We start from the raw sequence: 23453 nt of genomic DNA on the forward strand, positions 1-23453 counted from the left end.
AGCTTCCCTAAGATGCTGGATTGCAACCCAGGTACTGAGCCCCCCCGCCACGGCAAGGCTTGGAAGAATGGGGGGGAATAAAAAATAGCCTATGTTATAGCTTATTACATCGCTATCTGTCACTTGTCATTGTAAGTCACTCGGGACGCTCGAGCCTTTGAGAGACTGCAGGTTAAATGTTTTTTTTTGTATACGTACCGTGTTGACATCCAAATAATTAGTACAAAGCTGTTAATGTAATGTTACAAACAGACATTTCAACTTTATTTTCTCAATTGTAATCATTGAATTGTGAGGGTTTGCAAGGAATGCTATGGATGAGTTTACTTATTGTTTGAAATTATAGAGGAAGAGACATCTTTTAGAAAATTTATTGGTAATGACTGTTTTAATATCATAACAGCAATAGAAAACAATTTATTTATATTGTAGTATCACAAAAAGTCCTTGGTTTTGTTACACACAAAGATACAGCCTGCCGATGACCTTTTTGGTTGACCCATTGGTTTACTTAATTTGTGAATGTCACATAATACTGATTATTTTGATTGTGGATAACATTTACCGGTTTAACTTGTAGCGTTAATAACATGCAAATATTATGAAAATTAAATCCTTTACAGGTTCAATGTATGGATTTTATTAGGATTGGTTAATCGCTTGAATAGTATAATTGTTTTTGATAGAAGTCAAATCAGCTTTTTAAAATTCAGCGGAAGATACAGTTGTAATAACTATTTACTTGTCTGTGGTACTACTAGACCTACGTACATGACGTAATAAATTTTCTGTTCCCTTTCTATATACCAGGAATAAAGATCTCGCAATTATTTTATGATATAAACTGTTTATTCAAGCCGATTTGGGTATAAAAAGCAGTTTATAGTTTCAATTAAATATATATCAATACAAAACATATAAATTGATCAATAGTTATATTAATTCCCAGTTAACTTATTCCTTTTTTACGTGTCTAGTTCACTTCATTCAGTTAATTACTTTGTAGCTGTCTCCCATATAGGTGCTGCTGCTTATTAATGGATTTAATCAGTGTATTTTTTCTATCAGCGAGCGTATAAATATTAGTGAGGCCGCGTGCCCCCAATCCGTCACGGTAGATCATGTTATCGCTAATTTAGCCTTATCTAGCTGTATCTAGGCCGACAGCTCTGGCGAATATAGGGTTCCGTTGTCCATAAAGCAGACAAGAAGAGAGCTTCATTCTGTTTGGAATAGCTTACACACAGTTTGCTCTGAATTAACACATAATTATCAAAATTTTTCTGTAAGAAAGATAGTGTATTAGGCTAAGGTGTGATGTCTTCTCTATTTATTGTGTACTGCGTATTCATCAATTTTTAATTGTTACACTATCTGCTCAGTAATGCAGTAATTGCTTGGTATAAATTTTTTTAGTAGAATCTTTTGTTTTTGTTAAAAATTTGTTTTATGAGTGCAATAAAAAATGTATATAAAAATGAATAAAAACTTTATTCAAAAATGGCCTTATGTGCTTCCGTGGAGGAACGTTCCAACAGAATCTGGCATGTGTTTTGTGCGCATTTTTACTCTTTTCATTGAATAAGTGATTCAAAAAGAAAAAGACCCTGACCATTAGAGGGAATGCATAAAAGAGAAAATGATTCTGAAGCTTAATGTTATATATGGCTTGTTATGACAAGCGTTTCTTCTGGTGTTAAGCCTAAATTATAGCTGATAGCACAATTCCCTAGTATTTTATATAAATATAAATCTAATAAATTGTTTTTATTAAATCGTGTTTTTGCAAATATCACTGTCAAAGCCGATAGAAAAATAGTTCATTCGGAATAGCTATATTATTGTAATTATGCTGATAGTTTATAAAGCTAAATGTTTTGCTTCAATTTCCCCAAAAGTAAACCTTACTAAAGTAAGTACCTTCTGGATAGACGCAGTGTATTCGACGCAATGCAGTTACATCTATTCACTATTGGATAACATTTCAAACGGAAGCGTGATAAAATTGTCAGCAATTTATTGTATAAGTGTGTGAATTAGGCAATTCGAAGTGATGCCCTTACTCCGTCGCAAGGCTGGCTTTGACGTCAGCGCGAGGACACTCGACGACTCTGTGTGAAACAGAATGTTTATGGATGTGGTATTTTTACTGGTTAAAGTCTTCTAACGCTTTATGAGTATTTACGAGTCAATAAAAGCAATTTATTGGATTTATACATACATTTTGGTGTTTAGTTTCTGGGGCTTAGCTTAATCATAATTCATTGATATCAAACCAGACATACATTTTTTATTGATTCTGTATATAATGTTACCTTGAATATTGTTGAATATTAATGATTATCCAATTTAAATGAAGACGATAATATGTACGGATTTTCAATAAGCATGGGTAGTTTTTTTGGTTATTTCGTGATGACATCTGTAAAAAAATTATTTATTATTTAGTTAATTATTTCTTATCATGCCAACTTACACATATGATTAATACGCAGAAATGATAAAATTTTTTCATCAACATACAAAACAAACAACGGTGGTGGGAACACTCACTGTATATTACGGTGGCTGGCTGAAATCTTCTCGAACATTTAGTTTTATATTATGAACACCATGTTGATATAGTAGATGAAAATTTTGAAGTTTTATTTTAAATCAAATCAAACTAAACTTTTCCCAAAAACTTCGCCGAATCTTTATTCGCGATTATTTGGTTTTATATTTTTTATCGGTGTAAAACTAAATTCTCTCAATTCACTGTTTTTTTTTTGTTTTGTAACTCGATAGCTCTGTGAGCTTTCAATCGATTGACGTGTTTTTGTCATTATTTAGTTCAATTTTAGATTTCGATTGGTACCTCTCCTCAGGGACCTCGGTCACCTCTTTTGTAAAAAAATGTTATTGCAAGACATTGTATACCTCATAGAATTTCATGTTTAATGTACAATACAACGACTCGTTTAGATCTTTAGGCTGTCGTGACTAAACGTAACGTTGGTGCAGCCCATCATATTTCCAAAAGCCCATGTGCCGGTTCTCGATGCACTGTTCAGATCATCAGGAATAAGAGTTTTTTTTTAAATGGAGTAATACGATCGGACGGAAAAATAGGACTTGAACTACCTGAATGATGTTTCCTTTGATAATATCGCTTAATAATTAAAATCGCTATTATTTCCTCACTTACATAAGTCCTAATAGAGAAAATGAATAGTTTGTTAAACTGAGTCTATATATATGCCCTAATAAAAATATTTTTTTTTTAATAAGTAACGAAAAAGCTGTGTACGAATCGTTGCCATGATAAATTACTATTATCTTCTAAAATTGCAGTAGCGACCTACTGGTAGTCTTTGCATTATGGTTTTAATATATTCGAAAATGTCCATAGTTATATTTGGATTATAAACAATATTATGTTGTACAAAATTCGCTTTTGCCTGAGGTTTGGTACACGTTAAATTCGTAGTAAGAATCCTTTCCCCACTTTTTTCTATGCTATTATGCATGTTGCGTAATTTTAAAGATCTAAGCATACAGACACACAGACAGCGAAATGCAACTTTGTTGTATAGCAGGGTTGCAAGACTACAGAAGATGTTAAGAGCAAATACATGCTAACTTCTAGAAGCCTCTGAAGCAAGCATTGCACTGAATAAAATTCTGATTGTATTTACAATCAGTTTTACTTTTAAACCCAAAATCATTGAATGAATTTCACTAAGACCTAATTGATAATAATTAAAATACATGTTTATTTCTAAGAATAAAGTACCAGAACAGAATAATAAGCAGCATTTTCTGGTTTCATGTTATCGATAACAGTATCACAGCGCGTGTAATAAGTGTACATAAAGATGCATTTGCGTCATACATATACGCCTCTGTTTCACGATGGCACTCACTTGAAACATGCGGTTTTGTTAACTATGTAGGCTAATTTCCAGTACTTTGTCATTTGCCTGTCTTAGTCCAGGATTTGCGGTTGATGTTTTCGTGATTCGTGATAAAACTTTTTGGCCAGAATTTGGTCATAACTTATGTATGGATTATACTGGATCAGGTATATTAAAAACATCGCTGTTTTTCTCTTGATGTTGTGGGGTTTATTCTGAAACAGAATAAAACACTTTTATGGGTCTTGTAATTTCATGGAATTTCTACAGTCAGTTAGGAGTCGTAGTGCCAAAAGTTTTGTGTCCTTTATCGTCAGGAATATATAACACCTACGTAATAAAAATACACTTTGAAATCTTTCTCATTTAGTTAACAAAAACTCTTGAGTATCTATGCCAAGAACTAACATTATCAAAATAAAACGTTAAATTGCGATTAAAAGATTTGTTTCGTCAAACATTTGAACTACAATCAGAGCTTACAGTCTCATCTTTGTGAAATCTAGAATAAATAGATAAATGATAAAAGATATAACATTAATGCAAGTAATTAAGATAACCAGATAAACAACGTAATAATGTGAGCACAATAGATGTGAAAGCGAATTTTAATTGCGTTCATTTGTTTATAACAACTTATTTACTTGGCGCAAATATTATTATAGGCTATAAACATAAATAACATCATTTTGAAAGTTATAAAAGTTTATAAACGAACAATAACTCAAATGCTGTCATAAAATAAATATTTATGAAATGAAATATGTATGAAAATGCTGCTAATGAAATAGTCTTTGTTCATGGTACTTTTTCATTATTACAAATTAGACATAAACAGAGTTAATTCGTTTTTTGTTAAGTTTTACGTCTTTTACGTCTATTGAATGTAAAAAAATTGTTACTTATGTATTATCTTATCACTATTACCTATTAGTGTTTAAATTACTAACATAAAATAATTCATCACTTACGACGTTTTAGATGATTTTTCTCTTATTTATATAATCTATTATAATTTATTATAGGAGTATAAGTCACATACGAGTAAAACAACACATAATAAACAGGGAAGTACCCAGACCGCAGTCACAAAGATTTACATAAACTGAAACCAATTTTTGTGACCGTCTTGCATCTTATTTACAGAAACAATTCATAAAGTCGAGGAAGATACATTTTTCCTTGTTATTTATATATTTCCTGATTATCTTCAAAATGTATTTTCCTTTCAATTCGATTTTGTGGTAGATTAATAAGAAATATGTCCTCATAATTGTCGTATAGTGGTTAAGCCTGACAAGTAAATGTAAAAGTGCGTGGTTAATTAATATATGTGTGAATTCAAATTTAAATATTCGATTTATCTGCACATTGATAACATCAATGCACACACAAAATTTATAACTGCATAATGAGTATTTGGTAATCTGTGCTATGCTCTAAGCATAGTAATTAAACGTCATAGAACCAAACACTTACTTGACCATCCTGGTGCACTATAAATCGCTAAATCTTAATATGGATGTAAACAGTGCCCTTCTGTAAGTTCCTCTACAGTGGTTCGCTAGTTTAAGCCGATCGCATTAATGCTGCCAATGGTAGCCATAACTTCCGAAAACATTTCTTCCCTTTTTGGTCAATCACGTAAAATTATATTAAGTTTTATGTATGTATGGTTTAAGACGTGACATTATCTAATTATAGCTATTGTTCTCATAATTGTTGAAATGTCTTACGTTATTTAAACTCGTGTCATCGATGTGCAATTACTGAGATTATATCACAGTTGAGATATTATAAATAGACTAGTCATCAAATAATTACTCCTATTAAAACTAATTTCACAATAGATGGGTATATTGAAGCGCATTATCGTATTATTAATGTAGGATTATTTGAAAATGTTTCAATATTTTCAGCGGTAAATTTCTGAAGTAACTGCATTTTTTAAATATATATATCATGTTGAAAACAAAGGAAGGGAGCTGTTGACACATTACGTTTATAATAAATTCTTGTTATCAATACTTGAAATCCTACCGCATCGCTTATGTCCTATCCTATCCTACAAATATTATAAATGCGAAAGTTTGTGAGGATGACTGTATGAGTATGTGTATGTTTGTTACTCATTCACGCAAAAACTATTGAACCGATTACAATTTGATACGTAGATAGCTTGACCACTGGAATACCGCATAGGCAACTTTTAATCCCGATATTCCTACGGTACAGCCTTACGCGGGTAAAACCGCGGGGCGCAGCTAGTTGTAGATACACTTCAAATCTATTTCGCTGATCAGTATCACAGTAAACCGATAACTATGTCAGTATCTTCAAGTACATAATGCAAGTTATTTATTTTATAATCATTGATGACATACTCCATGGAAAGTGCGTGATTGTAAGAAACAGAGTCACGTCGGTTTTTCTCTATATGAGGAATTCACACCGCAACGCTTTGGGAATCATCCCGATTATTTTATCGTTGTATGAGCATAGAAACTTTGATACCTGTTTATTCTGTGCTAATTTCATACACTCACAGAATACTTTTATTATCAAATAACTGAATAAAAACTTAGAAACTGCCGACTAGTTTCAGATCGTAACTTTTATTAGCTTGGTATCTAATTAATTATATCGAGTCCAGATAAAAAAATCATGTTCTTAGTTTTTGCGTGCTTAAAATGCTAACAGTTTGTTTTTTATTTCTAGGCTGCATGGATATATCTTCGAGGAGGCAAAAAGGAGTTGAATAAATAAGGTAAAACCATTGAACATTTTATTTCGTTTCTAAGTACTGATACGTGAATAATATTTGCGTCATTGGGAGCAAATGTAAAATAGTGTTACGGATTACGAAGTACTGTATGCATAATGTAAGGCCTGAGTAAACATTCCTTCAAGGTTCAAAGGAATTTTTGAGTTGTAATTGTTTTTCCTTACATTTTATCGTTTATAGAGTTGTTCACGACAAGAATTGTTCCCAGATAAATATAATGTTATTATGATTTTGCATTCACGTTAATGAAAAGGTATTTTTTATATCCTTGATGAAACGTGATATATTTATTGTAGTTTTACGAAGTGTTTCTTAGTTGAATGGTTTGCGAACGTCATAATTGCTGGTACACAATCATTACTGTTTATGCAAAATTATTTAAGTCAATGATTGTTCAATAAATACGGTCGGAAAATCTTGCAAAAAGTGAACTTCTGGAAAGAAATAACCTAATTTACATTGAATAACAAACAATGTTTTCCAGGATGCCGCGCCTAGAGCAGCCGCCGCCGGAAGACTTCCGCCGCATTCTGCGCGAGAAAGCACTGAACCACAGTTTGTTTTACTTGAAGCTCGGCGCGGGAGTGGCCCCGGAGCATGCGCGCGAGCCGCAGACTCAGTCCGTTCGCCGGCAGAGCGACAGTGCGGCCGTGCGCACGCGCTTCTCTAGGCAGACGCAGCCGCGCGTCTCCGAACTGTTGAAGCGCTTCGAGCCGGGTCCCATGCAGTATCTCCGCTTGCCCAGAGCAGTGACGCCCACAGAGGACATCAGCTCGTCGGACGATGACGACCGCGCCGCTGTCAGGCGCCGCAGCCGTGACCTGAGCGACGATTCCGCGGTCGAACTGGAGCCTAGAAGGAGGCACTCCCACCCCCGCGATATCACTCCCCCACCGGATGCGATGTCGCCGCGGCGGGAGAGGACTCTCATCGAGGCCAACGTGGTTGAGATCGGGCGACGGGGTAGCGAGGGGTGCGAGACGAGAGGACGCTGTGTGCGGACCCCGAGCGTGGTGGTCAGTGACTACTCGGATGGGATCGCGGTTGGTGCCACGGAGGAGGAGGTGGACTGGCTCAGGTCGAGGTCGCTGTCTGCGGACTCCGCCTGTTCTTCCTGTTCCACTTTATCCAGCCGCGACGACGAGGAATTTGAATCTCCCCCGCTGCAAAAGAAGGTAAGATTGTTGATTTCATTTTTATACTTTATTTTTTAAGTTTTTCCTATTGTTTGGAATTTCAACGGATTAAATGTGTAAAAAGTTTAACCATTGATATCAATAATAAATAAATAGGAATTAAAAGGCACTCTGCCACTAAGATATTTTTATTGATCTTAAACCTGTTAAGTGGACTAGGGTTATTTAACCCTTGTCTAACCCTTTATTGCCAAAATTTTTAATGAATTATTAATAAATGTTATGAAATATATATAAAAATAATAAAAACGATTATGTGGATAAAAACAATTCATCCAGACTATATATGTGGATGAATTGTTTTTATAGAGGGAGATTATTTTAATTAAGTATTAAACAATATCGAATCACAATTGGAATCCCGTTACAACGTGCGAAAAGAAGCTAACAAACAAACGAGCGAAATATTATTTAATCATTACGATCACTACGTTCGATCAATCACCTTCTAATGACGTCAATAGATTGTTTAAATTTTAGTTAAACCGGCTCCGAAGATATATCACAGTCCATTTAAGTAATTGTTTATTTTTTGTCATTAAATTTGAATGCCGAATATTTAAGATAAAAGATTTAATATTTAATTATGACAATAATTATGTATGCAAACGCGCTTGTAATTTGTTCTCGATATTCAATGTCTTTTTAATTACAGTTATCCTACTAATATTATAAATGCGAAAGTTTGTAAGGATGTGTGTGTGTTTGTTGCTCTTTCACGAAAAAACTACTGAACCGATTGCAATGAAATTTGGTATGTAGATAGCTGGACAACTGGAATAACATATAGACATATTTTTATCCCGATATTCCTACGGGATACGGACTTACGCGGGTGAAACCGCGGGGCGCAGCTAGTAATACAATATTTTCAATAGTTAATATATTAATTATCAAAACCTAAGCTTTGGGATCCTTTTTTTGCCACGCTAAAGAAAAAAAGTACATTTGAGTTTTACCTATACATATTTTAAAAAATCATTCTACACTTTTCTTGCTCATAATACATTTTAAATGAGAAATAATTTCGTGGTAGTTTTTGACTTGATTTTAATGGAATTGACTAAGTTTGTTTAATTGGGAACAAGTTCTCACTAGATAGCGATGATAAAATATATTGCCAAATCTATATATGTATGTAATAAGATTGTTTGCAAAATGCTTGAACGTTTGAAATTAAATTGTTGCAAACCGTCTGCAACTGATAGGACCCCTGTCATGATTTGATTCTGTTATATATAATACACATGAGATGATTGATAAATGTATACTAAAGTCAACACATTAACGGAACCCACATAAAATTCCAATGAAGCATACACCCCTAAAATCTATTCAGCAGGTTCCAAAATTCATGGTAGTCAAGAAAGATGTTTATTTACATTATATAATCTGTATTTTTTTAGAAGCTCTACTAGTAATATTCAAAATAAAAAGATCTCACACTGCGCTTTGTCTCATAGCCTAAATATAGTAGATATGTTACTCAGGCTAGCAGCAAATAACCGTTCATTGTACTGTAAAAAAATGACCTTCCCTAGCTATTGAACTGTAACCGAATCCACGGGATTTTAGCTAACTGTATGTCACATAGCGGATGCACACTTCCGTCATTTAGTTATTGTAAACAATCATCCGATATGTTAATTCAGTTGTGTTTAGAGAATATTATTATCTTGTTTATTTTGGCGTTGTTAATGTTATGAGATTCAATTACTTAATTTTTTATATTTTGCTATTTCATTAAATTTATATTCATTTAAACATAACTACGAGGGGTGTATAATATATGTAAATATATAAAAAGGCTGATGTATTTGATAAAAAGCCTAGCATAGCATAGTCATCACTTAAATCTTGAAATGTATTCGCAATATTATGTGGTAGGATAAAAAGCAACTTAATAAAACCACAGATAATATAATACTATACCAGTTATAAAACTATTGAAATAAAAGTAATGAATGTGATATAAAAGATAATCTATTAAAGTTTTAATTTTGGCGATTCTTAAGAAAATGTTACAAAAATTTAAACTTTACAGTGTTTTGCAATACGCGAAAGGTTATTTGCTGTTGTTTTGAAAATCCGTCTTTATTTAAGTTATTATGGAATTACTTTCAGCCTAGATATCATATAATAAAATTGCCAAACTCCTCTAGCACTTAAATGATAACAGAGCTTAATACCTAACTATGTTCGTATAAAACAATAACCGAAAGCACTCTTAAATGTCGATTCGTACACTCACTCTTAAATAATCATTATTTATTAGGTATTATTTTATAAACATTATATAATATTAATATAAAAAGCATAAACAAAGGACATCCGTTACGCAATGCGATCTGATATTATCACATAGGGATTTTTCACTATTGTTAAGACCAGTTTTTATTTATATCCAATTTTCTTTCTCCGCAGCAAACGTGTTGTTACGTAATAAATAACACATAATCGCGGAATTGTTTGCTTATATAATTCCAGGCTGAATTATCAAGCTGCAAACGCGATATGCGGGAATCAATGAGCAAATTGTTTAAACCCATACCGAAACCTGATAGATCATGTTATTTTTGTTATAAATTGTATTGCTGTGATATAGTATAATGTTACAATTGTGGTCACTTCGTATTGACAATCGTAGGCGGCCTCCATTCGCGGCCTACTTAGTTACATGTCATATAAGTTGGTAATTGGATTCTATATAAAAATGAATCCTTATGCCCTTCGGTTACGCAATATTTCTTAGGTCTTTCATTTCCAAGTTTTGTAATCCTTTGAAGAAGCTTAATTCGCAATACAAAATAAGAAATTTTTGAAGTAAACTCAAACAGATAATAATTTGATATTTCAGAAAAATTACGTATATTTTGAGCTCCGCGTGTTTGAAAGTTCATGCTTCGCTCCACACACTAGCACCTATGTATAATTAATTATCAATTAACTGTTATATGTATAACGTAACACTTATAAATGTTGTATATATATGTGTGTGGGTGTGTGTGTATAACACTGAAAAATGTTATCATGATAAAAAAAATCTCTAGAGCCCACAAATTAATATAATACAATTTAAATCGCGTCTCCATCTTTCTAGTAAAGATTTTATGTGTCAAGAAAACAGTTCTTACCACAGGACATTTAAAATAATTTATACCGAAACAGACATAGTAAATTACATTAATGAAATCTTTCTTCATATTCTTACTGCAGGGATATTACATTTCAAAAATTAAAGCATTTTATTATCTTGCTCCATTAAGTCAGTTAAATTAAAACGGCATGTAAGAAAAAGTATAAATAATACCCATTTATAAAGTAACCAGTAGTTATTTTTCTTGAGATTTTAACGATATGACATATTTTATGCATATTTTTAATGCTGCTTTCTGCTGCAGGTCTCAAACTCAAATATTTATACATTAAAATGGACTTCTTTCAGAAGCTTTTGAATGTAGCTATTTGCCGCCGTTTCGGAAAGCAGTTTCTACAGAGAAGAGCTGGCAAGACACTCTGAAGTTGCTCTTATAAAATCATGTCAATTAGCAAACAATTCATTACAATGTTTATTGATAATTAATAGTTTATCATAGTCAATTATATTCAAAATGGAATCTCTAACATGGAATTTGGCAAGGAATTTTAGAAAATTCTAGAATGGGTTCTGCAATTACGACAAACTAAGCTATCTGCACTAGTTTACTCATATTAAAACGCTTTGCTTTTTGCTTCAAACTGAATTCGCAAGCTAAAAGTTATTATAATCTTATGCTGATGAAATAAATAAACATATTAAGTGAGTGTTAGATATCCATTTTAAAGCTATTATCTGACATCACAATTCTAACTTTATAAGCCATAATGAAGCTTATTCAAATATTATGAAAACCGCGATGTAAATGTGTTAGCTGTGAACACGTTTTCACAGTCATAAAGTTAAGGATTTTTATATTGTCACATGCCTTTATTGTTTTACGCGTATTGCTCTGACAATTTGCGGTTTTTATGGGAACGTGCTGCGAATAAGTTATAGTGTAGTTTTAGTGTCATATTCGGAGAAGAATGGTATTTTAAGCTTACCTTGGTTATGAGGTTATATCTTATGACTCTAATCAAAAAAACGTTTCGCTTTGGATCTCCGAAGAAGAGTAATAATAACTTTTATCATAGGACACAGTAAAGCAAATGTCTGTGACTATCCTTTCTTTTGTCGGAAAGCCAATTACTTATACCAGCGATACTATAGAAGAAGAAAAATGTATCTTACTGTATGGGTTTTATTGTCGAAATTTAGAAAAGTACTTCGTTATCTACCACGCTGGGCAATCAGCAACATGCGCTGAATACACAAGGGCGTTATTTCGTCAATTATGTCATGTGACACAAGCTGGTACATTATTCCAATGTAAATTTGTATATATCAGACAATGTGTCACAAACCAACGTTCTCATGGACGGCATTGACGTCACAACTTGTATCTCGTTTCAATGGCTCGTTCAAGTTGTTTAGAAATCATTTTATTATAAGTTTTCTAGCGTTATTTGCTATGTGAGCTCGTACAGCTAGAGGTTTTATTGTGTCTGATGTAGGTATTGCAGATCCGTTGGCTCCTATATAGCGTAGTCTAGCCACATATAGCTTAGTTGCATCATGCATAGGTATACGTGTGTCCAGTAGCAAATCATGTGGTTGCATTTCTGTCAATTAATACTACGATATAATTATAATGTCTTATATCAAACTCGTACAATATTTCTACTTGAAAACTGTTTAAAGCTACTGAGATAAATGCTAAGAATTTGCAAGAATATACTAAAAATATTAAGCCGAGCTTGTTTTATTGAACGCGCTAATACCAGGAACTACTAGACTGATATATATGTATATGATTCGTAGATGCTTATATAGGATTTTCATGTACCACGGTCGAAGCCGGGTTGGACCGGATTTTTCTATTATACTTTACCCTTGTACCACCTTTTATTATTTTGAATATGATTGTGATGGCAAAAATATTCAAATTTGTCTATTTAAAAGCATTTGAATTTTTTTTTTATTACCCATTTGCTAAGTTTTTATGTTTGAGCTAAAATGTCAATAAAGATCAATATTAAAAGTAGAACAATTTTACCAGCCATTTTAAAGTATTTTTGTGAATGCAAAACCGAATTCTAAATTTTTGAATTGTCCCGGTTATATCAAAGATTGTCTATATACAAATAAACTCTGATCTGAACTATATTGAAGCTGTATGATACCTAATTTATTGAATCACCTCTGTTTATTACAAAAATATAAAGATAGAATAAAAATTACTCATTCATTGAACGTAATGCAATCTAATATAAAAAAACACCGTAATAATATTATACAATCATATTTAAATGGGACTACATGACAGCCTCACCCACCCAGTAGAAAGCTGTGAGGTAAAATAGATAATACAATAGTAATAATAAAAAAAGAATAAAAAAATACAATAGTATTGATATTCCTCCTTTTTTGAGGCTGTTTGAATGCGATTATAAAGAATTAATTTCAATCACACCGCCGTGCAAAAGCAACAGTCCTTATCAATAAATCTTCCACTAAAAGGATTGTCTCTCAGTTTAAAATACATAACATGCAAATGACGAATTAGCGATTGAACAATGGCTTGTTATATTTATGCATTGTTTCCCGTCAGTAAACCGATATTTTTTATCGTTTCACCCACCATTGACGTCATTCGACCGGTTTACTTGTGTGCATGTGCGTGTAGGGCCGGCGCAAACGCAGGTTTCGTGTCACTGTTCAATTGATTTAATTGAAGTTTACTTCTTTATATAGCCTAGGCTTCTATGAATAGCGGGTATCTGGATGATAGTGGAAACGTGGAATGTCTTTAAATAACGACAGTTATTATTTTGGTAAGATAGCTGTTCTATGCTATTTATAGTCCATTTATGTATATTATTGTAGATAAATGTACAATAAATAGCAAGAAACAGCTAGTTGTATGTTTTGAACATTAAAAATTACGTGATGGACAAAATAAATAAAAAAAAGGTCTTATATCGTCCATGAAATACATATGATACGATGTTTTTTTGTCCGGGTAAATTCCTCTCGTGCGAGACCACATCCTTGCTTTGAAGTTATACTACATATAACATAATAATAACAAAACAGCTACTTCCACAAACTACATAGAAGACTCTTAAAAGCGGCAGAGCAATGGAAGCTACTTTTTGAAAATAGTTTAAGATCCAAAGACAAAGTTTACCAAAAAAAAAAAAATGCACATAGACAACAAAAAGATTTGAAATAGAGGATACAAGTATTTGTCCATGGTTATATATGTGGATGACACCGCAGAGCAGAGCGACTAGAATATTATTTCAGTAGCCCTAGTGACATTGCGCAAGAGTTAATCTGTCGACACTCCGGCGCACTCGATGAAAGACTCACTAAATGCATTTAAATATGCAATACACTATTTGTTTCAATCTAAAGCTATAACCGATTGTTTATGTGTATGATCTCAATAAAGGGTTACAAAGGTATACATAATAATGTAATATGGAATTACATATATAGAAAGAGTTGTTTTTGGTTTATTATGGTTCAATAAAACGAAATAACAACCATACGGATATACGCGGTTTCATTCAAATTGTTTAGGATGACATAAAGTGTGTATTATAGGTACTATTTCAATTTTATTTTGATAATTTTAGACTGACACGAGTCCATTTTTTTTAATTCATCACAATATGTCGACATTACATGAACGTTTGTTCGTTTTCATTTAATTTACGATAGGTAAGGATGGATGCCCCATAAATTACGTAATGCTTCTTTCGAAATTTTAAGATATGTGTAAAAAAATCGGTATATTCTTGCATTTTGATTTTGATTCTACAATCTTTGGTTCAAATTATTATTCGTTGAATTTGGAATTAAACAACCTTTTGATAGTTTACGGGTTATGTCTATACATTCGTAGAATTGTGTAATACTTAATTGGGTGGATACATTTTAACCTAGTATTGAAAAATCGCGCCCCTTCGACGAGCACTCGTTAATTTTAGTTCATATCCCATGCCAAGTACTTAGTATAATACTTTCGTCTTTTATGGGATCGGATCTAATAACAGTAACTTGGTCAGAGTAAGTAAATAGCATAATGAATTGGCTGCTGTGACCGTAATTTTATCAGGAAATCTATAATTTTCTTCTAAGGCGCTTAACTTGCGCTTAACAGGCGCCCTCATAATTACGACAATAGTCACTAATTTGTACGATTATTAAATTATTATTTATCGAACGTATAACAACATCTAATCAGCGTAATGATATTAATTTGTATTACTATCATAAAGGTAAATTATTCCAATAGTGGCTATGTACAGAAAAACCGACGTCAAAGAAGATAAAGAAGTGAATCGAGGCCGATGTTGAGCCGAAGGCCGTGTTCATTGTAAAAATTTGCCGCCGGTTTTTTGTACAGGTCGCTCGAGTACAACTCGGTTATACTTTATTCATGGGCTTAAATTGTTGTTGCAGATGACCGCAGCATGAACGGTTGGCTTGAGCGACCTGGTTCGGCGCCACTTCTTTCCTCTTTGGACTGCGGGGACTGTACCAGCTAAGCAGATATACTCGGTCAAGACTCATTTAACACTATCCCTTCGACTACGATGTTTACTAAATTGAAATATTTCACTGAAGGTCTACTTAGAGTCTCATTGTCATTTAGATAGGTGAAGCGGAAATGTATTTTGTCGATATTTCTAAAGATAACGCGACGATCAGATTAGGTTTATTTTTAAATAAGTTTTTATCTAACTAAGATAGTAGTAATGCATTACACGTGCATTGCTTTAATGTATCCGATCTGAGTTAATTCATTGATTATAAATTAAAGTGAATGCCGTAAAGTATCGATATATATCAATCAGTTAAGATAGTCCTTTAAATTTATTTGAGTGAAATTCGCTACAGTATTATATTGTATCTTTTAAAATTATAGATAAGAACCGTCCACATTTTGTGCCTTATGATTTATTTGATTGTGCAGCTAAAATTTGTAATTGACAATAAGTATTTTTGACTTGTCAATCGTATACGAATAAAATTGAAACCAAAGTCCAGATACACATTGTTGATTATTTTTAAATTTGTTTAATAATTTAAAACTTTATTAGCTATTTAATTTAAATCAATTTTATTACAATTATAGATAAAAGTTTACAATAATATTATATTCTATATATTACATTTTCGGAACCAAAGAATATAAGAAACCAAAATTTTACAAAGATCCTTCTTTATAACACAAGGTGTTTCATGTAGCTTTCTTCTAAACATTCCCTTATCAGTGAAAACAAAAAAAAATCACCTATGTTGTGCTCTACTGCTGCCGAAGTGTATAAAAACTGATCTATGTTAAAATGACATGTGTGCGTGTATGTGTGAGTGTGTGTTTGCGTTTGTAACAAGAACTTTGTTAAAAAATCTGGAACACTTACTCAGTTTTACTCATAATTTTTTTAGTTCTTAAAAAATATAAACCAATATAATATACAATAACTAGAATTAGCGACCGTAATTTGATATATCATGAGCATAATTATAAAATACTAGATTAATTGAAAATTTAACAACTTCCTAAACAAATATAATACGTAATTACGGATACAATATTATTTTTATATCATTATTGTTCATAATATAAAAAAATTATAACTATATATTTCTTTATGTTTTTCATTAATGCGTTAAGTTTCTTTTTTAGCAAAAATATAACTTGTTTTTATATTATATTGCTGCAATAATGCGTAGATTTATATTATTGTTAAAAAATTATAAACTGTTGCTTTGTGTTAGCTAAATAAAATTTCACTTGATGATTATATTAGATAAATATAGATTATTGTTGTCATTCCAATCAAGAATAGCAGAATAAAACATATCAATGTAATTTAGTTTTAGTTCTTTGAAGTTATTTAGGAATAGAAACCGGCTTTTTAATTATTATTTTTTTTGTATTTAATATAGAAAATAAAACTTAACTCCATTCTATCCATTTAATATTTATTTCAGTACTATATTATCCTTCTAACAAAAACTCTAAGAATTGTCGTTTCATTACGTCTATTCTTGGAATAAGGGCACGAGTTCTGGTATATTAAGACAGAAAATTAACGAGGATTAATTAATTAATTTTTTCATTTTGAAATTTATCAGAAAATTCATGTCTCAAAGTCCGTTACTTTTTATCACGGAAAATAGATGCAGGTGTAGCTGATATAATGTTTTTATGTTTATAATTTGCCACTATTCTTCTTTCCTACGTAAATCATTTGCTCCCCAATAATTTTAAAGATCTTTAAATTGTAAATGAATTAAGTACATTTTAATATATTTAGTTTGGTTCACCTTTACAATATGTTATTAAACACACAATAATATCTACTATTGACACGAGTCATTTAAATTTTCCTCATATATGACGTCAATTCAATGATAGGAAATTAAAATAAAGCATTGTATTGTTTGTGTTATTGTTTGTTGATTTATTTTTTAATATGTTAAATGTGAATAAAATAACATTTTATTGCAATGGTTGTTTTATAAAAACTATGTCCACTATACCTTGCGGAAGTCTTAGAAAGAATTGAAATGAGTTGATTATGACTTCCCAAAATCGAAAACGATTAAATAATATTTCCGTCTTCTGCAGGTTTTTACTGCGAAACGTTTTTTGCGAAAAATGATAGTTTTTGTTAATTAAAACCTAGAGCTAAGTGCTAACTCCTAGCACATAAACTAGAAATATACATCATATATTAAATTGTTGATAACGTATCTAACCTTATGAATAATACATATAAAATAATAAATAGACATAATAATACATACAAAGAAATATGTGTTTTAAATTGTTAGTAATTATTACATCTTCAGCTATTAAATATAATAGCGTCATAAGAATATGCCGGATGTAATAAAATATACAAGCAAATTTTAAGTACATGTTTTATTGATATAATTAACACACAGGCGCATTTATTCTGGCGTAGCAGGTAATAGACATACGCGTATAAAATATGCATATTTTTGTTATAGTGATAATAATTATACTATATTTTTGTTCATTTATAGTAAATAATTATGTTCTTTGAAGTACTATCTTTTTTATTTGTATTTGACGGGAAATTAGTACATAACCATAATTTTCCAATTGAACATAAATTAGTTATTTGAAAATTTATTTTATTTCCTCCATCCTTTATTTAAAAGTTTTGTATTCCTCACTCTTCCCAGTCTATTCCTTCTTTTCAGTCGTCAATCCTTACCTTATCCCTTACTCCTTAAAAGCGGGCAGCGTATTCGCAGCGGCATTACCTCTCCGTTTGTTCATGATGATCGCTTACCATTAGTCGAATAACAAGCCCATGCCCTCTATGACATAAAAAATTAAACAGTAGGTATGTCTTTATTAGCATTATATTTAAGTCAAGCTCGTGATTGATTTTGATCACATTACAAAGGTAAACTTACATGAAATGTGGGTTTTACCTTTGTAAGTCGTGTACGTTATTTGATCGAATTTACTGTATCTTGATAGTAGTGATTTATTTCACTATTTGTCAGTTTATCAACAATGCGATCTTGATTTATCTAGGTCGGCTGGGTTTGTTTATTTCGTAATAGAGACAAAAATGTAGTATCTACTAAGGGTAGAATGTATGATTTTCCCTAGATACTAACCTAACCTAATAAATCCTATATTGATTTTAGGCAAAAGGTTATTGTAAACTATCTGGCCATGTATAGCTAGGTTCATATACTATATTAAATTTGTAATGCAGTATGTCCGGAACATTTTAAATATAACATATACCCAATACACGAGGCAGTTAAGATGTGCTAAAAGAAATCAGATAAATTATACTTTATGCAAATTCGATTTTCATTCCTAACAATTTTTATCCCGTATCATTTCACTTATTATTATTTTTTATGTCATAGTCGGCAATGGAGCTGGTGGGTGGCCTGATGGTAAGCGCTACCACCGCCCATAAACATTTGGAGAGGCATAAGGTCAATTGTAGACCTTACGCCTCTACAAATAGATTGCCGTCTTCAAATTGGAAAGGGATTAAGAAAGGATTGACGAGAGGAATAAAGGAAAGGACTTGGGAAGGGTAATGAATTGGATATGGGCCTCCAGCTCGTACGGTGAGTCCCCCACTCACCGTACGAAACACAATAGTAAGCTATTATTTCAAGCCGGTTCTCTGTGGGCTATGGTACTTCCCCGGTGCGAGCTGGCCCAATTCGTGCCGAATCGTGCTCGACTACCATATATAAAGACAATTATAACCAAGAGAATATATGGTTCATTTTTTAGTTTTATTCATTCGATAAGGCATGGTTCAGACATAATTTCATGTAGTTACAAAATAAAATAAATATGAGTGGAAGGCTCTTAGGAATAACCGATTTAATATTCGAAATCTCGAATGTCAATGATGATCGATGTTTTTAGGAGTAGACATATACAGTGACAGTCATAGACCAGATTTATTTTATAGTCAAGACGAGTATAACATTTGGACTATAATACAAAATCAAAAAGCTGGGTGGGCGTTGGCTATAACATAAAGTAATAATTTAATATCGCGCTTAATTTATTCCTCTAAATGAATATGAAATGGACAGTGCATAAAAAGTACGAATACATTAGATCCTCACACAATCGACAGCCAATGATTGATATCACACAGATAATAAAAAGTACTTAGACAACTCTTTCAGAATTATCATATGGCGAAGAGAATATCAGTGATCGATGCAGTGTTAGATGAAATAAATAAGGCAAACAATATTGGTAGCGAGATATACGACGTGTCACTGGGTGATTTATTTTCGACTCTCCGTAAAACTGCGCGTGAGTCGCGCTATGATAGTGTGGAAGTGGAGTTTGTAAATGAAAATAGTGATCTACGTTATGGAATCAAAAATTAAAAGGGATTACCCAGACTTATATTTTTCTGTTTCTCCTCGAAATCCGTACTTTAATTCCCTAGGCAGGCTGGCAATGAATTAACGGTTCTTTAATCTTTGAAGATAATTCTCTAGTTAGGGCTCAGATAACAGATACCCAATACTAGACGTTAGGGGAATAGTATTTTTTTTTTTTTTTATCTTTAATAGGGCAGCGCTTGACCACGATCTCGCCTGGTGGTAAGCTGAGATGTGGTCTTAGGCTGTAACGCGCTTCCCTAGAAGGTACCAGTTCACTCTATTCTTGAAGACCTCCAGATTGTACTCGTCGGGGAACACACACTCAGGAAGCATGTTCCAGTCCCTTGCGGTTCGAATGAAGAAAAGTAATGTTATGGTAGCCAGCCAAATCCGCGGGAGGTATATTATAGATGTCAAATATATATAATAGAGATATATGAAGTAAATTTACTTAGATCCATCACTCCACTACCCTGTTGAGGGTAAATAGAAAAAATCGATCTCTAGGCTGTCTTTAATTTTTAATTTTTGATTTTGAGGTAGAGAGAAAAGATTCGATGGAGATTTTAGTGTGTGAGTTGAGCACGCTTTGGCTCGAATTCGGCCAACTTGCACCGGGGAAGTACAAAGCCCCCATAGAAGACCGCCATGAAATAGTAGCTTCCTACTGAGTTTCTTACGGTGAGTGGGGGCAACGGAGGCATTTTTTTCTTTCCAGTCGTAATCCTTTACCACTTAAAGAAGAAGGATGAGTATTCACAACGGTACTACCTCTGCAAATGTTCATTGGCGGGGATGATCGTTTACCATCAGACGAATCACCGGCTCAGTTGCCCGCTTTGATATAAAAAAAAGAGAAAGGTATCAGTCAATAAGTGTTCTTCAAAAATATAAGTTTTCTTATTCAACGATAATCATGTATTTTATTACTGCAGTCTGACATACATAATACAACATTGTATACTTTTTTCAACAACTTTATCACAATTTTTATAGTTTGAGTTTTCTTCCATGTGCAAGATTGTTGAAGAGTTAAATAAATAAATAACTTATTAAAAATTAATAATAATAATAATAATAAAAATACTTTATTGTACACAAAGAAAGAACAATACAATAGACATAATATAAAAAGATAGGTACAGAAGGCGGTCTTATCGCTTGTAAGCGATCTCTTCCAGACAACCGCAAAGCAGAGGAAAGCTGCGAAGGAGGGGAGTGATAGTGCACAAGATAGAAATATACAAATTGTATTTACAATACATATATACCATATATATACATACATACAAATATACATACATACATATATACCTACTTATGTATATAGGAAAAAAAAAAATAGTTTTCCAAATTGAATAAGCAGTATTATATTGGCCACAATTTAAATAAATAATAACATATGACACTAATTCATTTACTATTTATTTCTGTTTTAATTCACAGTTATGATAATTGCGCTATAAAATAACACTTTAGACGTTTGAGTCTTTATTTAAATATTTATTTTAAACCTGACATTGAATTAATATGCTAATAGATGCGTTTGATAATTATTTGATCTTATATAATTGATTGATCTTTTAGAAATTAAAAACGGTTTCAATTTCTAAATGTATTATACGCGCGTAAAATTAAACGCGAGAAAATACTAATATGGTCTTTGTTTCTAAATAACTGTTAAGTATCGAAGTTATTTATCAACCAACATAACATATTAATAGATTAATACTAATTTGGACTATTGCAGTATTGCATTTTACATGACGATGCGCAAACAACATGTGTGTGCAAAAGGTCCTTGTCCATGGTATCATACCCTCCCACCCCGAGTTTCCATTTCTGTGAGAACATGAAATGGTTGCGAGTAATTTTGTTCTCATATTAAAGTGGGCTATTAATTTAGATGTAAGTAAAGTGGACGCCACGCCACAACTGGCTAGAACTGATATAAAATTTAAATGGAAATCGTGCATTACATTATTCATAATGTAATGAAAAATTAAATCATTTTTTACATACTTAATCTTTATTTAATGCAATTTTCTTAGTTTGGTATTCGTTTTGATTTTCAATTAATATAAAAGTTTGTTGCTTTAAAAGTTGTTTAAGTGGATGTCTTGGTGAGTTCAAAACTAGTTCTACACACGCCTTCGGTCGATATAACTTCAAATGATAAAACTCTTTCTTATAGTCTTACTCTCAACTCTCACTAACTTATCAGTTTTTTTTTAATAATTTTCATAAGTGAAAATCATGAAAAATAAGTACGTGGAACGTGCGTCAAGTAAGTTCAGGTGGTGTAGAATTCAAACCTTAACAATTCCATGTAATAAAATCCAGATATGGATTTAGAGATCCAGCCTTATTCGACACGACAGCAGCGACAGAATTTCTATCACTAAAAATATTAAAATTGTGTGGAATTTAAGATGAACTACTCAGATACTGCGGGTACACGCGTGTGATATCGCGTTGTACCCGGATAAAAAGTAGCCTAGGTTCTAATATAGCCTATAATATATGTCTGTAACAAATTTCATTCAGATCCGTTTAGCCTGAGAGAGTAACAAACATACATCTTGTACACCATTATCCATAATTTTTACTAAATTTAGAGTTTATAATATTAATAGGCCCAACGGCTTATGTTTTATTTCTTATCAGCGGTCAATACATGAAATAATAAGTAAAGTCCCTATATCAGTAATTAGTGATCAATCGGACTGAATCACCGGATTAATAGAAATTTTGGTATAATTTACGATCGTTTTCTTCGACGTGATTCATTTTTTTTATAAATATACGATTATATCTACTTGCATCAAATCCTGTGATTATTATTATAGACTCTATAATAATATAAACTTTAAAGTATAGAATTTATTTCAAAAGGTCTAGGGCGATAAACACCAGTCCGCCTCTGGCAACATCACGAGACGTTGCGTACTTTATATCTGATTTGGCTTACTCGTTTGCCCTCTGCAAATGCCACGGATCTGTTTTTCGTCACATGCCGTAAATGCGTTAACAATACGTTTGACATTTGAATGTTAAACACCTCAGCTTTATGGCATTCTATTGTGTGTTTATCAAGAAGATATAAATACTTTACAAATCCAACAACACGTTATTGTATGTTTTGACACTAATAGGGAACCGTTGATTCAAATCATATATAAAAATGTTTGCAGTTATTATAGTTGAAATGTTGTTGCTGTTTTGTGTAGTTATCACTACATAGTATAAAACAAAGTCGCTTTCTCTGTCCCTATGACCCTTTGTATGCTTAAATCTGTAAAGCTGCGTAACCGATTTTGATGGGGTTTTTTAATGATAGTGAGATGGTGGTGGTGTTGAGGTGGTGATTCAAGAGGAAGTGATATATGTATAATAACCTCTATTAAACTACTCTGAATGAACGTGAACGAAGCCGCGGGCAAAAGCTACTAAACTTATAATCCTTAGTTTTAGTTGGGCTATATACTTAGTCTGGCCATAAATACTGTTACACTTAATTATAAAAAAATATTACATTTGAATTTCGAATCTGT

At 32.3% G+C, this 23453-nt stretch overlaps 1 protein-coding gene across 2 annotated transcripts in view; it reads left to right on the top strand.

Moving 5' to 3' along the window:
• Positions 1-23453, top strand: part of LOC119832826 (inositol-trisphosphate 3-kinase B) — a 110926-nt gene that overhangs the window by 12367 nt on the left and 75106 nt on the right. For both annotated transcript variants that reach the window (XM_038356607.1, XM_038356606.1), the window contains exons 2-3: positions 6615-6663; positions 7166-7856. In XM_038356607.1, coding sequence (XP_038212535.1) covers positions 7167-7856 — 690 coding nt within the window. In that variant the 5' untranslated portion in view covers positions 6615-6663; position 7166. The remainder of the gene's footprint in view (positions 1-6614; positions 6664-7165; positions 7857-23453) is intronic.

The sequence above is a fragment of the Zerene cesonia genome, chromosome 16, assembly GCF_012273895.1.
Source record: "Zerene cesonia ecotype Mississippi chromosome 16, Zerene_cesonia_1.1, whole genome shotgun sequence".
Classification (NCBI taxonomy): domain Eukaryota; kingdom Metazoa; phylum Arthropoda; class Insecta; order Lepidoptera; family Pieridae; genus Zerene; species Zerene cesonia.